The sequence below is a fragment of the Choloepus didactylus genome, chromosome 9, assembly GCF_015220235.1.
Source record: "Choloepus didactylus isolate mChoDid1 chromosome 9, mChoDid1.pri, whole genome shotgun sequence".
Taxonomy (NCBI): domain Eukaryota; kingdom Metazoa; phylum Chordata; class Mammalia; order Pilosa; family Megalonychidae; genus Choloepus; species Choloepus didactylus.
In genome coordinates, this window is record NC_051315.1 from 68,294,641 (window position 1) to 68,309,989 (window position 15,349).

Here is a 15,349-nt window from a genome sequence, read left to right on the forward strand (position 1 = left end):
TTCTCTGTTTTTATCCTTTTAGATAGAAGAGTGATGGATGCCATTTCTCGTTCTCAGCTTTACTTAGATGATCTTTTTTCCGACTTCTATGACAAACCCCTCAGTATGACTGATATTTCACTCAAAGAAGGGACTCACATCAGAGTAAACTTACTTAATCACAACATTCCCAAAGGGCCTTGCATACTCTGTGGAATGGGGAAGTATAAGAGAGAGACAGTTTATGGGTGCTTTCAGTGTTCTGTCAATGGACAGAAGTATGTGAGACTTCATGCAGTTCCTTGCTTTGATGTTTGGCACAAGAGAATGAAATAAAGTGCAAATGAATACCTTCGTGGTATTTTACTTGCATTTGTGCCACAAACCTTTCCAAAAGGATCTAGGTTCACTTTGCTGAACTAAAAACAAACCATTTTCAATGGTTCTGTAGCAAATTAAAAACATACGCACTATACTATTTATATCAAAATAAGATTTAAATATAAATTTCAGAATATAGATGTTACTTCACAAAATTTGCCCTTTAGAAACTTTTTTGGGATTTAGTGTAATTTTAGAAAACAACTTTTTACATAATTAAGAGATTTTTCTGAATATCAATTTTAATTTTAATCAGGCTTTAATTCAACCCTGAAGGATGACTTGAGTGCACAAGTTTCTTTATGATGTTTTTAACTATTGCCCTATGGCCTGGTAAAATGAGAAAAATGTGTTAATCATTTAATGTAATCCTAAATGTTTAATTGCAGTATTGAATTAAAAGCACACTGAGCTCAGCACGCGGTTCTGTGTACATAGTTAATATAATGGTCAATAGTAGTAATGGGTAGTAATGGGTTGCCATTGTGTGATGTACATAAGCATGCTAGTTTTGTCTTCATAAAACTCACTACTGTCATTTTAAAATTAAGGCAGATAAGAAATTTCTTTCCTTCTTTGAAAGTGTTTAAAACTCTTGTTAACATATTTAGTTCTGAAAAAATTATTTTCATCTATTTGGTAAGTCATATAAATATTTCATACTCAGACAACTTAAGCTAAATTATTAATCTAACTTACACCCTTATTAAAGTAATTGCAAAAATAATAAGACGTTAAAATACTTAAACTGAAAATGTATAGTTACAGCACACTGTAATGTATATGCTTATGACAGCATAAAGCAATCATGTAAATGCACAGTATGTGTACTCAAACACTGTACACTATGTATAGAATGATTAAAATATTTTACTTATTTAAATGTGAATATAGGCTTGGAGTAAATCTCCCTATTCACTTAACATTAACTTCTACGATTTTTAAATCTAAGTTTAAAAACACTTGGTATGAAAAAACAATGGGACAGAAAAGTTAGCATTATGAACAGTTCATATTATAGGATCACTCCTGTATATTTTTTCTTTCGTTGTACTTTTATTTTGCCTTAGTCACGGTATACTATTTAAATGCAAATATAGTTATACTGATCAAAAATGCACTAGTTATGTTTTTTACATGGCTATAGAGAAAGGGGACAGTTCCCAAACCAAAATATAAGAATACTGAGTTATCAACTTTGTTTACGTCAAATGAGCAGGTATTTTTGAAGGAAGTAAAGAGATGAAAGAGGTGATGATCATGAAAGTGAGGTATTACAAAATTGGGGTACAGAAATGAAGAAATATTGGGATGGGAAGAAAGTAACAAAAGTGCTTTGTTTTTGAAGTGTCAAATTCTGTACCAATATATGCGGTATCCACTATTCTGAATAACAGAATTTCTGGCAGTATATATAAAGAGGTTAAAAGATGAAGAATTATTTGGAAAGAGCTAGTTTCAGAAAACAGACAAAACTCTACTTGTTTTGCATTTAGTTGTTTTGATTAGAATTATCTGTTGCCTGACCATACTCTCCTACATGTGGTCAGTAGGCAAAATTCTTTCATATTCCAAAAAAATGTGCCCTTTCTTTGGCACCAACTTGGTGTTCCACAGCATCTCTCATTCTTAAAAGTTGGACCATGTCATGATTTGACCATGACACAATGCCACAGCACTGCATGTTCTCATCTGTAGCAAAAATAAATTTGACACATTTATTTATCAAAATTTGACAGCACACCAGTTTGACATGAATGATGTAAAGTAGAAGTCACATAGAAAGACATACCTAAAGAAAGGTAACTGGATAACTAAAAAATTCCATGGCATCAAATATAAAACTACCAAGACAAAAAGGAGTGGTAGATATAAAGGCTCAGAGCAGGAAGAAGAGTAGCACATATGTAATAATGTCTGAAGGAGTACAAAACACAGAGTGGTATAGATTTTGTGCCTGTTACAAGATAAGCACAAAGTCTTTGATCTGTTCAAATCTATTTAAACATTCCTCAATGGAACAAATTACCTAAGGCTTGCACCAAATTACCTATGGCTTGCATCAAAAAGCACTGAGAAGGTTTAGGCTCTCTCTGGGACAGTGATGTTCAACTAGTATTTTTCTGTGTGCATAGCAAAGGAAGACCCATCAGTCCTATGACTTTTATACCCTATTATGAGTACTTTATGAAATGTGTAAGTAAAGGAAATACTAGATCCTGGGTCCCTAATGAATATTTTAAAAATAATGGGACATTTTAACATTTAAAATATTGAAATGGGCAATTTACATATTTATACATACTGTTGAAGTTAGAATTGTAAAGAACTTCAAGATTTTGACATATATGTCTCCTATACCCTGAAGAATGAAAATTGCCCAGTGGAACACAGAGGTCTATGATTATTTCAAGGTGCTGCATAGAATAAAGCAATGGGATACACAATCATAACTCCTTTCTTTAAAGTTAAATTTGCAGAACAGCCTCTACCAAAATTACATGTATTAAGGGGACCAAAATATCTTTCTTATGGGGGAAAAATAGAAAACCCAACTTTGAGAAAAATGACTTTGTTTTATGTATAAAGTACTATAAGTAGGTAAGATGATGTAGAAATAAAAATATGCTATAGTTCATCATGTTGATATACATTGTATTCCTTGAAAGAAATGAAGCCATCACCATCATGGTCATTCTTCTTTAAAATATCTTCTAAAACTGCATTCTGATATGACTTGTCATGTGGCTTCTCATCTTTTTCAAATTCTCTTTCCAAATAATGATTTATCTGTAATAAAACAGACCAAAATAGTCCCAAATAACATTTCTGTAATAAAAAGTTACTATAATAAATTTTTGGCAATTTTAACAAATGTTTATATAATGAAACCCATATCCAAGACTACTTATATATTAAGTGATATAAAATTTCAAAAGCTATTTCAGGTTCCTTTTTTTTTTTTAATAGAACTGGTTACTAAAAATCCTAAGTGGATACCCTGTTCAATCACTTTTCTCCCTTAGCGTCTGCATCTCAGATTCTACATGGGAAAGCTCTTACTAATGGCTTGGAGGTGGAAGTAGAATTAGGATGGGGAAAGGCTTGGGGAGGGAGAGGAAAAAGAAACAAGAAAAGGGGCTTACTCTTATCACTTGAAATCAATGACCCAGTTTCCTTTGATTATTTTCTTAGGTGGTGGAGTTAAACATTTTAAACAGCCTCCAAACAAGTTAAGAGGAAAGGCAATAGGGTTATTAATTTTAAGCAAGAAGATTTAGTCAGTGGGACTAAGTAACACATCAAGCTTCAACAAAATAAGCATTAACTCTGAAAGTGAGAATGGCTATTTCCTGAAAGAGGCAGTGTAGGCCTGGGGTTAAGAGCACAGTAATGGAGCCTAGACTGCCAGGGGTTGCAATCCTGGTTTTGCCACTTATAGCTGTGTGATCTTAGGCTAGTCTGTGTATCATTTTCCCCATCTGTAAAATGGGGTTGATAATAGTGTCTACTTCATATTAGTATGAAGATTAAACGAATTCACACACTAATGTGCTTATAATATAGTATGTGGCACCAAGAAATTGTGAAAAAATGTTATTTTTATTATCCTGAGATCTTTGTTAATCCCCCAATTCATAGAGAAGACTAACTGAGATGCAGAAGCTAGGTGGATGAACTTCTGACTCTTGTTGATCAACTTTCTAGCCCACCCAATTACAATTCTTGCTAGTGCTTTTCATAATCTCATATAATCCTTTCAGTAATCCTATGAGGTCAGAATTAGCCATTTCAGATTCCCAAAGTGCTGCTTGAAAAAAGAGACCTGCTCCTATAGTCTAAATGCTGGAAGAGCCATGTGGAGACAAGGAGTTTGGGATTTTAATCACCCTTTCACAGGGCGAAGGGCAATTGAACAGTATGACCCACTAATACATTTTTATATTGGAAAAGCACATTTTCTTCTCAGTATTAGATTTTTTAGGAACCAGCCCTATAAAAGCAAAGCGATCAGAGCCCATGCTAGCTGGAACTAAAAAATAGTAGTTGTAACATGAATGTATTTAAATTGTGATGAAAAACTTAGGTTGCACACAGTGAATTTGTTTGAATTACCTCGGTTTTTGAGAGTTGCCTGTCGTTGTCTGTGTCGATCTGTTTAAATGTTTCAATGCTGCGTGGTCCTTTGGTGACGGCATAAAGTTCAATCTCAAAAATCAATGTTGCATTAGGTGGAATCTTGCCTTCTGCTAAGGGTATAAATTTTAACAGTTTAACTTACAAGAAGATAATATTCAAATATTTATTCACAAACAGCCATAATAGAATTATGGTTGTATTATTTTGTATTTAAAAGAATTGCTTTCCACGTATTTTTAGGAATATTGTTTTTAAGTCAGTTTAAAGGACTGAGGAAACACTGTTTGCTGATTAAATAAAAATAAATATAAATCATGTAATTTTTATTAATACACCCCTATCATTTTACAGTAGGAAATTAATTGAGAGTGCAGGTGTGGAGAAGAAATGAATGGGCAGAAAATTTTCCAAGTCTGAATCGGTAATCTCTTTGTTTTTAATTTTTTATTAGTAAACTCTTAGATGATGACTTGGTGCAGTTATTTGGAAGCATACATAACATACATCAATTAATATATTTGTCTTTCAGATTTTTGTAAACATTAAGAAATAAGGGCACAATAGAAAAATCCAGTAATAATTTTATGAAGAAACATAAAAATATTTTAGTGTTCAAGTTAATACTTTTCTTCTTTAATAAAGTTAACCTATTAACTAATGTTACAGATGATTTTAGTAAGCTATGGGCTATTTCAGATGATCATTTCATAAAAATTACCTTAGAAATGACTTGTTCAGAGACAGTGGGGAGTTTGTGTCACCAGTATATACCCAGGGTCTTACACAGTACCTGGTCCAGTACAGGTAATCAAATATTAGTTGAATGAATGACACACACTATTTGTTTGTTTTAGAATAAAAAATGGAAGGAAACAGCAATTTCTTTAATGAAATAGTAGAGAATTCTTGCTAAAATATTTATATAATCCAAAAAGAAAAGAGCTTGAAAGTTATAGCCAAAAGAAGTAGATCAGTAATCTTCAAAGCCAGGACATAGAAAAATCTACCCATGCCTCATGCAACTATGTGAAAATTCTAATCTAATGCAGTGTAAGATTACCTGACCTTACGATAAAAAAAGCCAGAGACTGAATCAATGGTCATGTTTACGAAATCTATTCCTATTCTGTCCAGTTATGATGTCATTACGACAGAAAAATAACTTATCACTGACAACGATTAAAGAAAAATTCAAAACACAAATTTAAATTTCTTAAATTTCTAAGTATGAAGCTTCTGAACAATTCTCCTATAAACAAAGAAAATATTGCCAATTTGCTTTTCCCTTACAAAAATATTAGAATATTAAGAAAGAAAAAATGCACATCTGCCATAGAATTACTTGTATTTGGAGAAGCAGATCAAAGAGGCAGGAGTTAATGTAAAGAATCTATACATACCACATGAATTGTTAATTAAAGCACTAAAAAGTCACATGCATTTCAAGACATGCAGAGGTGTTCCGTGACGTGAGGGAAGGATGTCGTGCAGAGGAAAGACTTCTTCAAGTACTCCCTAAAATAAAGTTATAGCTGAGGTTAGGTCTTAATAAGAATTTACTTAAAACACCTTATTTAATCAAGAAGTTGTTAAACAGTTACTGCCAACCTTGCAATTTTCAAAATAATCTAATCCAAGCTATTTTAATACAGGTGCAAAATTCCAGTGAACAATTTAACTTTTGGGTGCCTCAGTTTCCTTATGTATAAAATGAAGGCATTGATGTAGGTGAGCTTATAGGGCCCTTCTAGGATTAAAATTTAATGACTCATTGAAAACTTATGCATGAGCATCCCCAAAATACATCCTATAATGGGGTAAGACAATTTGGAATGATGGAATTTATCAGTAGAGGCTTCAACAATGAGGCTTCATTTACCACTATGTTCACAGTGTACTTTTTCTTTTACTTTTACAAGACACTCTGCACAAGAACACATTTACTGGACCACAAAAGATTGGCATTTGGTCTTTATTTTATTAGAAACAAATTACAGCCTTTATAGTTCATGGAATTTTGTCGGTAGGTAAATGATGTTTACCATGTCAGTATGTTTCCAATTAACACACTACATATGAATTTACATGAGATCTGGAGAGGAGATTGTGCCCATGAAAGACAGTATCTGAGACTATGAGGAAAGCCTTTCTCCCTTTGGGAATTTTTGTTTCTGGTCTTCTTCCTTTATTTGTATTTGTGTTTTCACCTTTTCTCAAGTTGAATCTTTAAAATGCAAAACAAAACACAGCCCAAATCCTCAAAGCATTGTTTTTTTTCTACAAGTAATATATGCTTCCTGCAGAAAATATAGAATCATGAAAAAGTTAATAAAAATTACCCATGATCCCACCACCGAGGGTTTATCACCCTGACACTTTATATTTCCTTCACACCCCTTTTTAAGTATTTAAAAGTATTTAAGTATTTTAAACTATATGCACACATACATGTACAGTCAGTTCTGCTATAACAATTGTTTTGAAAACACAAATATGTTCCAACAAAAGTGAAACATCAGCAAACGACATGTGCATAACATGAATTTTGTGTTTGCATATGCATGATTTCTTCTCCAAGAAACACTAGGTGAATGGAGGAAAATGAAACCAACTGAACTGAGCTGCACAGGAAGACAAAGTTTATGTACATGTATGTGTACACACACCTCAAGCAGCTACCTCATCTACCTCAGTTGCCTGTTATGAGCCTCCCCCATCCGAATCTGGCATAATAACTTTCCCTCCGATTTGAGGAAACACCACCACCTCACAGTGACTCAACAAGCTGCAAACCTTCTGACTCTGTCCACTTCCACAGGCAAACTTCAGGTCTTTTTCAAGGAAAAAGTTCACATTTATTGCATAATTTACGTATTTCTTAACCATGTTACATGTGTAAAACCATACTACTGTTTTTATTAGGTTCCCATCTTTTTTTTTTTTTTTAAGTGCGTCATTGACAAAGTTTTTAAGTGTTGTGCTCCTAAATCCACTTCTCCCATAAGCCCTGTGGTTTTTATTGTGTGATTCTGCACAGCATGGTGACTTCCAGGAACACATGTTCATGTTATACCAGAAATGAATTTATATAATACATAATGCACCGATATACTTTTGTATCCTTTTTTTCACTCAAATCCTTATTAAGAAAATTTTCCCAGGTCATTAAAAATTCTTAGTAAATGTCATCATCATGGCTATGATGAAGTGTAAAAAGGTTCAAAACACTCCCTAAGTTGCTTTTACAATGACCTTATGGTTGTCTTTTCAGTAGGGATCTCTAGAATTGTAAGTTCTAGTTTTCAGATACTTGAGTTTCAAGTTGGCATGTTTTTCTCTAACAGATTCACACTCACAGTTTATTTAACTGTTCCCATTAAGTACTGTTAATTATCTACTAATTTTTCAGTTATAACTAATGCTCCAGTAACATCCTTGTATGTAACCACAATCTCTGAATATTCCCTTGGGTTAGATTTCCAGAAGTAAAAGTACTGTGTCAAAAAATATTAACTCTTCTTTAGGGTCTTGATACGTTCTGCCAAACTACTATCAGAAAGTTGAACCAATTTATATGCATACCCAACAATATCAAAGCATATGTATCTCATTATACTCTCTAGTATTAACAATTACAATTTAAAAGAAGTCTTTTTCAGTCTAATAGAAAACAAAAGGTATCTTCTTGTCATTTTGCTTGTTATATCTGTTGTTACTTGTGAGGTTTAGCATTTTTATGTTTATTGGAGACACCTCAAATTAAATATGAACTAACATTTTCAAGTCAACCTACAGCTCTGCGGCAAGGGTCAGAGGACTGGAAGAGTGGGGCTGTGGTGGTGGGCAGAATATGGAGGCTTCTGATGGGACAACACAAGAGAAAGGGAAGTTCTGAAAATGAGATAAAAGGGACTGAAAGGCAAACTTTGCCTGCATCATTTTGCTTGGAATTGGTCTCAACTGTATATAACATTTTTAGGAAAGTATTGTATTCAACTTGATTTATCTTCAATATTCTCTCTCCCAGGCCCTTTACAACTGAAAACAGGCTATACAAATTATGGTTCTGTGGGAGCTATTTTTTTTTTCCTTGCAATTTTACTGAGATATATTCACATACCATCCAAAGTGTACAATCATTTGTTCACAGTATCATCATATAGTTGTGCAGTCATCACCACAATCAATTTTTGAACATTTTCATTACTCCAAAAAAATAATAAAAATAAGAATAAAATAAAAGTAAAAAGAACACATGGGAGCTATTTTAATAACACCAAATGATTGGCAACAAAGCAATAAAAATGAAGCTTAGTTATTTGGAACTGTCTCTTTAGTTAGATTGGACTTGCCTTGTAGCACTGACCTCATTCCAATCCAATTTGGGGCAGTGATCCCCTGCTCTTGCTGGAAAGAACAGGTAAAGGAATCACCAGTCTTCATGAATAAATCAATAGCCTCAAAGAGGGCATGCCATTTCCATGAAATATCTGGGAATAACACCAATTAACTCACCGTAGAAAAATAATCTTAATTATATAATAAATAAATAGGTGGACTTAGCAGAGCTCTAAATAGAGTGAGAGGAAAACATTCTTTATAGATATCACACAGTGATAGAAAGCAAGGACCTAACTGAAGATGCAAGATAGAACTTGTCCCTGTGTCAGGCTGCCCATATATTTTTCCTTTTTTTTCCCCTTTCTATTCTATGATTTTAATGTTAGTGATTTTTTTAATCCAGTTTTGGAAAAGTTAATACAGCAGATGATAAAAATTCAAACAGTACACTTCCCAGGAATGCTTACTGTTATTAGGGGACTGTGCATCCTTCCAGAAGTAGTCTGTGTGTGTGTGTGAAATTCTCCTAGAATGTAAGCTCACTGGGACAGGGAGTTGCTGCTTATTTTATGCCCAGTGCCTAGATCAGAACCTGGCACTGGTGCTCAGTAAATACTTATGGCAGAAATATATTCTATTCTACTTTATTAGTATAACTCTACTTCATTCATTTTACTGGCTGCATAGTAGTCCATTGCATGGTTATAACATAATTTTACTAATTTCCTATTGATGGATACTCAGTTTCCAGTCTTTTGCTAACAAAACCAAAAAGGTCTGCAAATGAATGTTCTTTTACATATACCTTTGTGTACATCCCGGAAATGGAACTATTGGGTCAGAAGATACATGCATTATTAATTTTGCTAGCAATTGATACAGAGGCGAATGAATTTACACTCCCAAAAATAGTGCACGAGGCGCTATCCACTCTTTTCCCAGCATAATATATTATGAACTTTTTATCTTTGTTAATCTTATGGGTAAAAAATTTTTGTTTTTCATTTCCCTTTCTTCAATTATGAATAAAATTCAGGATTCTCATATATTTAAAGATCATTTGTATTTTTTTCTCCCAATGGACTGCTTGTTTATGTCTTTTGTCCATTTCTAGGGAAAGGTCATTTAAATTATTGGTTAGTATGAGTCTTTACATGTGTTATAACATTGCCCCACTTATTTGCTTTACCTAGATCTTCAGATTAGGAATTTGAAAATAGGTAAGATATTCAAAGAATGCTTCTATTCACTTTGTCCACATTTCAAGATTTCTGTATTTGGGAAAAGAGTTCAGTGATGATTTATTATCTCTCAGATGTTCCTTTTATAATATCCCAGTGCTGTCCTTTTATTCTAAAATCATATGTGCCAGATTCCTGAGTTTTATGCATTTAACTTAGGTACTGCTTACCAAAGAGATGTGCAGTAGACATTTATGTAATAATAATATAACATATACCAAAAACAAATAAAATTGCCTAAAATAGAGCTTATAAAATAGATTCACTCATTATGAGTGCTACTACTATGCTGGGGACAGAGCTCTGGTCAGGGATCTGGATTTCTTCAATATCTTAGTTTCTTTACATGTAGAAAGTGGGGACTGGAGAAGATATACCTAAAGTTTGTTGGGGCCTATAGTTCTGTAATTATTTCCTGTATGATTTATTTTTAGATATAACTCAACAGAGAAATATTGAAACCTCTTACCATAGCCTTCCTTTCCATATGCAAATGAAGGAGGTATGATCACTTTCCGCTTTTCTCCAGGGCACATATTCAACATAGCAATGTCTAGTCCTTTTATTACTTGCCCAACACCAAGAACAAACCATTTGGGGTGGCCTTCATTTTGTGTCCGGCTATAAAACAATATTTGGGTAAGCTGATTTCAAGAAAAATAAAATCAAACTTTAAAATACAGCTGGGCATTTAGTTACAATGTAAAAGTGGAGTCTTGTAACCATTTCTCTCCTCTTATTAGGACTTATAATGAACACCCTGGTGGGGTGTTTGGCTCAAATTTCTCTCATAATAGCCAGAAAGACATATGATTTGCCCAAAGCTAGTCATTAGGAGTCATCCCATTTTCTTTTTTATTGTCATCTTTACAAAAACTATTCAATGGTTAATTTTTTAATGGGTCTCTGGCCCCAAAGTAGCTGCATGGCTTGTGCAAATCATTTAATCTCTCTGGGTTTGTTCTGAAAAAATGATGGCCCAGGTTTAGCTTAAAATGACTTCTAAAGTAATTTTAGCAGTAATTTAAAATTTTATCTTATTAAACGTCTCAATTTTCTTCAAAATGGGAAGAATTAACTGTCCTCAATCCTGTCTTTATAGGCTATACAAAGGAAGTGAAAACATTCTCCCTCTGGTAATAAAGCATCAATTTAGTCAGACTAGGCAGTGGTGGGGATAAAAGGGCAGGCAGGAGGACACAGGGTCCAGCAGAAGTCACCAGAGAAAGGCATTGTTGTCGTAGCTTTTTGATAGTGATAAAGTGACTCTAGCCTGTAAAAACTATGCTTCTGGAGGCCAGAATAAACTCTAGATACACCTTCGTAAACTTCCGTATGTAATGCTCTGTAGGGAGAACTCCACCCTGGGCAAAGAAGTGTGATCATCGTTACAGACAGTACTTTAACTTTACAGGTGCCAAGGGTACTGGGGGCGAGGAGTGGGGGAGGCGGTGCGTGGACGTAGTGTATTTTTTTTTTTTTTTTTAATCATCATTTTATTGAGATATATTCACATACCACGCAGTCATACAAAACAAATTGTACTTTCGATTGTTTACAGTACCATTACATAGTTGTACATTCATCACCCAAATCAATCCCTGACACCTTCATTAGCACACACACAAAAATAACAAGAATAATAATTAGAGTGAAAAAGAGCAATTGAAGTAAAAAAGAACACTAGGTACCTTTGTCTGTTTGTTTGCTTCCCCTACTTTTCTACACATCCATCCATAAACTAGACAAAGTGGAGTTTGGTCCTTATGGCATTCCCAATCCCACTGTCACCCCTCATAAGCGTAGTGTATTTTTGATAATTTCTTGGGCCAACATTTTCAATAACTTTAAAAGCAACATTCAATTAATCAAGGAACTACTGCATCTAATCTGATTTTCCCCCCTAGGCTCAACTCTTACTGTTAAAATAAAACAAAATCAAACAACTTATCAGGATTCTGTTAGGTGGATGGGGGCTAGATCTCGTGCATCAACTAGGCGCCGGGTCAGTTAGCATTTCCTACCTGCAGTAAAATTTCGAGCCGTCTTCAGCCAAGTAGCCGTCATAATGGGCATTTAGCAGGTCTCCCTTCTTGCTTGTCTTGGAGCAGTTTTCTGGACGATGCAAAACTTCTATTTTAACTTCTTTACCCTCCTCTTTCTTTTGTCCTTGAGCAGTAAAAAAGCCCCAAACGTAAAAGAAAACAACTAATCTGAATAAGAAAGACATGGTTCCTAGAGTTGGCCACGGAATGACGGGCACGCACACTAAAGTTTGTCACTCGCACCGGGTGACCATCCGGCCGCGGACTTCCGACGCGTGGCAGTCATTGTTTCACGTCACAAAGGGCTGGGGGCGGGACGGTGCGGGTGTGGCCCCGCCCCGCGTCGGCTCCGCCTCGGGCGCACGGTCAGCTGCGGAATTCGGTATTGGATCCAGGAGTACGCTGCGGAGCGGGGCGGGTTGTTTTCTAAGTTCAGCTCTGGGACTTAGTGCAGGGCCTGCCTAAATTCAGAGGTTAAGGCAGCACAGCACATTTGCACCGTTGTCCTCGCAAGCCTGCACCCGTAACGCTTGGGTTTCCTAAATGAGACTGGCAAAAGACGAGGTGTGTCAGCCGAGGGTCCCATTCGTGGCTTTACGGAAAATAAACAGCCTGGTGTGGGACGTCGTAGGGTCAGAGAATGTGGCTGTAATTTCTGGGCGTAAAAGTCTTCTTCTAAGGCCCCTAGAGACCTACCAGGTATTGGAGGAGGTTAGTCTGGAAGAAGAGGGTAAGAAATTGGCTTGCGGTGGCTTTGTTGGAGTTGCTGGGGTGTCCTCAAAGGGCTTTCTCAGGGTCGGAGTTATATATTAAAGGGGTTCGATGCTGAGCCGCACATTACGTGATGGCCACCTGGATGCGATTACACAGGAGCTGCCACTGCTCCCCAGCCTTGTTAAAGGCGTTTTTTCCACATGCAGAGTTGGGGATTCAGGACTTGCTGCTGACTTGCATTTCTTTTCCTCTTTTAACTGGGGGCCGCCCTTGATAAGTGGGAGGAGGGGGGAAGTGGCGGGAAAGAGGGCCTACTAATAGTGCGGGGAAAGTTTATGACATTGTCGCTGTTATCAGCAATTCGGCGATATCGGACAATTATCCACATTACATAGAAGAGGAAACGAGGTAACTCGAGGATCGCATTTTGTTCCAACCTCACAGCTAATGGCGCGCCCCCTCCCCAACGTTTCGATATGAAAAATTTCAAACACACAGGAAAGTTGAAAGAATTTTACAGTGAACACCCGTTTACCCACCACCTAGATTCTATCAACATTTAACTACATTCGATTTATCACATATCCATCTATTCATCTCTCTATCCACCCATCAATCTGATTTATTTCCAAGTGAATATCCAAGGATTTTTTGTTTACCCTAAACTAGGTTTAGGAATAGGTTTTGAGGGAGGAGGTGTTATTCTACTTAAGTGATGCTAAGAAAAGCTGCAGCGCAGGGTCTGCTTTATCTGCTTTGCTTAAAGCTTGCACACTTCCATAAATATGAAAATTATTGTCAATTATGTAAGATGACTATCGCATCCAAGGAGGAGTTTAAAAAAAATCACAAAAGCTGAGTGGAAACGTCAACTTTTAGAATGTAACAAATACCAAAATTTAATGTCATCTTTCATAGTTTAAACGAAAATGTGGCTACATACATTTAATTATAGGCGTAATTAAAATTTCTTGGGGTCCCTTCCATTCTTTGCCGGAGGGCTCCGTCTTCTGCACTCTTTTCCTAGGAGATAATTTCTCGCACGCCAGAATGTTAGGGAGATACAGAGGAAACATAAATAGGAAGTGTCTTATTTTCTTTAAGAAAAAACTATTACTCACAGACATGAGGCTTAGTCATAAAAAAACCCGAAAGGCCTAAGCTACTGCTGCGGGATGAGTACGTGGGGAGTGCGTCCTCGGGCCAGTCCCGGGAGCGGCGCGTGGCGGGCCCCGAGGCGTCGGCCCGGGGGAGGCTGAAGGCTGGCCCGTCCCAAGCCGCCGGCTGGGGGCCCGAAGGAGGAGGAGGACTAAGAGGACAACACGTGCAAAGACGCCGACGGAACATAACGCCGGCCTGCCCTCCCAGCGTAGCTTCCGCGCTGCGGCGGGGAAACAGGCCGCGCCCGCCCCGCCAGCCCCGCCGCCGGGGAGGGGTTTCCCGGGACGAGCCGGCCCCTTTCATCCAGGAAGTGAAAGCGACGTCGGGGTCAATGAAAACAAACGGGGAGCCGGGGAGGAAGGAAGGTAGGCGAGGAGGAGGAGACGCCGGGGTGCGGACACGCGAGCTGGAGGCCGGCTTCGGCCGCGTTGGAGTCGCCGCGGCTCGCTCGGAGATGCCTGAGCCCTCATCTAGCAGCCCCCGAGCTCCACGCGGCGCCCGCTGTCCCGTCCTCTAAGGGCCGCCACATCCCGGCGGCGAGCGTGGACTGAGGGCGGCTTGGTGCCGGCCGGGGGCGCCCGGGGAGGGACCCGGGCCGGTCTGGAAGGGCTGGCCTAGGGTCTGCGCCTTCGCCATCACCGCGGCCCGGAGCCGGGTCAGGAGGATGCGCGGCGCCGGGCTCTGAAGCATGGAGGGGGTTCTGTACAAGTGGACCAACTATCTCACAGGTAAGGGCTGGTGGAACAGGGGAAGAGACTCCGAGAACGCGGGTCAGGGGTTCTCCCTCCCTCCGCCTGCCCCGCGGTGACCCTTCCAACGAATCGGCTCTACTTTGTTTCAGGGCTTAATTCTTCTCTCTGTCCTTTGTAGAGTCCCTTTGGCTTCTGCACAGGGTGGGTTCGGGACTGCGCACCTACCCGAGGGTGGGATGTGTACCTGAGCATCTCTTCGCTGTGTAACAATACTTCTTTATGCCGCCTGTACCTCCGAAACAATTTGCAGTCACCCTAATGTGTTGTTTCGGTCTCCGTCCGTAGTCACACTTAATATTCAGCATTTTGTAATGATCAGAATTGCAGAATTTTGGACTGGAATGGACTTTTTACGATCAAGGTTTAATTTTAAGAAATCTTTTCTGTTTTTCTTAGCAACACAGTGTTTATTCAAAAAGTTCTCTTGTCAGAGTTTAGTTTTGGAAGCTGTCCCAGAATAAAATTCTCTTAGAGGTTGGTTGTCAATGAGGGATCCTTATGTTTTGGATTCAGGTAAGTGTGTGAGAAATAGTGAAACAAAGCACAACACGCCAAAGAGGAGCAGACAAGTCATTTCTACCCATGAAGTGGGCTG

General features: G+C 37.7%; 3 protein-coding genes across 7 annotated transcripts in view; 2 read left to right on the forward strand and 1 right to left on the reverse strand.

The window, feature by feature from the left end:
* The window catches only part of PJVK (pejvakin), a 65,908-nt gene extending 62,631 nt beyond the window's left edge, over positions 1-3,277 (forward strand). For 2 of the 3 annotated variants that reach the window (XM_037849313.1, XM_037849314.1), the window contains exon 9: positions 23-3,276. In XM_037849313.1, coding sequence (XP_037705241.1) covers positions 23-315 — 293 coding nt within the window. In that variant the 3' untranslated portion in view covers positions 316-3,276. Of the gene's footprint in view, positions 1-22 lie in introns of all 3 variants that reach the window. The other variant, XM_037849315.1, reaches the window with a different exon arrangement.
* Positions 2,803-13,367, reverse strand: FKBP7 (FKBP prolyl isomerase 7). Of its 2 annotated transcripts, none has more exons than XM_037849321.1 (4): positions 12,107-13,367; positions 10,552-10,703; positions 4,477-4,607; positions 2,803-3,150 (listed from the first exon to the last, which is right to left on the reverse strand). In XM_037849321.1, the coding sequence occupies exons 1-4, from the start codon at positions 12,310-12,312 to the stop codon at positions 2,989-2,991; spliced, it is 651 nt and encodes a 216-aa protein (XP_037705249.1). In that variant the 5' UTR covers positions 12,313-13,367; the 3' UTR covers positions 2,803-2,988. The 2 variants fall into 2 exon arrangements, with proteins under 2 accessions (XP_037705249.1, XP_037705247.1); XM_037849319.1 differs by having other exon boundaries at positions 4,477-4,610; positions 12,107-13,365.
* Positions 13,368-14,358: 991 nt separating this feature from the next.
* Positions 14,359-15,349, forward strand: part of PLEKHA3 (pleckstrin homology domain containing A3) — a 32,590-nt gene continuing 31,599 nt past the window's right edge. For both annotated transcript variants that reach the window (XM_037850165.1, XM_037850164.1), the window contains exon 1: positions 14,359-14,730. In XM_037850165.1, the coding sequence (XP_037706093.1) occupies positions 14,691-14,730 (40 nt within the window). In that variant the 5' untranslated portion in view covers positions 14,359-14,690. The remainder of the gene's footprint in view (positions 14,731-15,349) is intronic.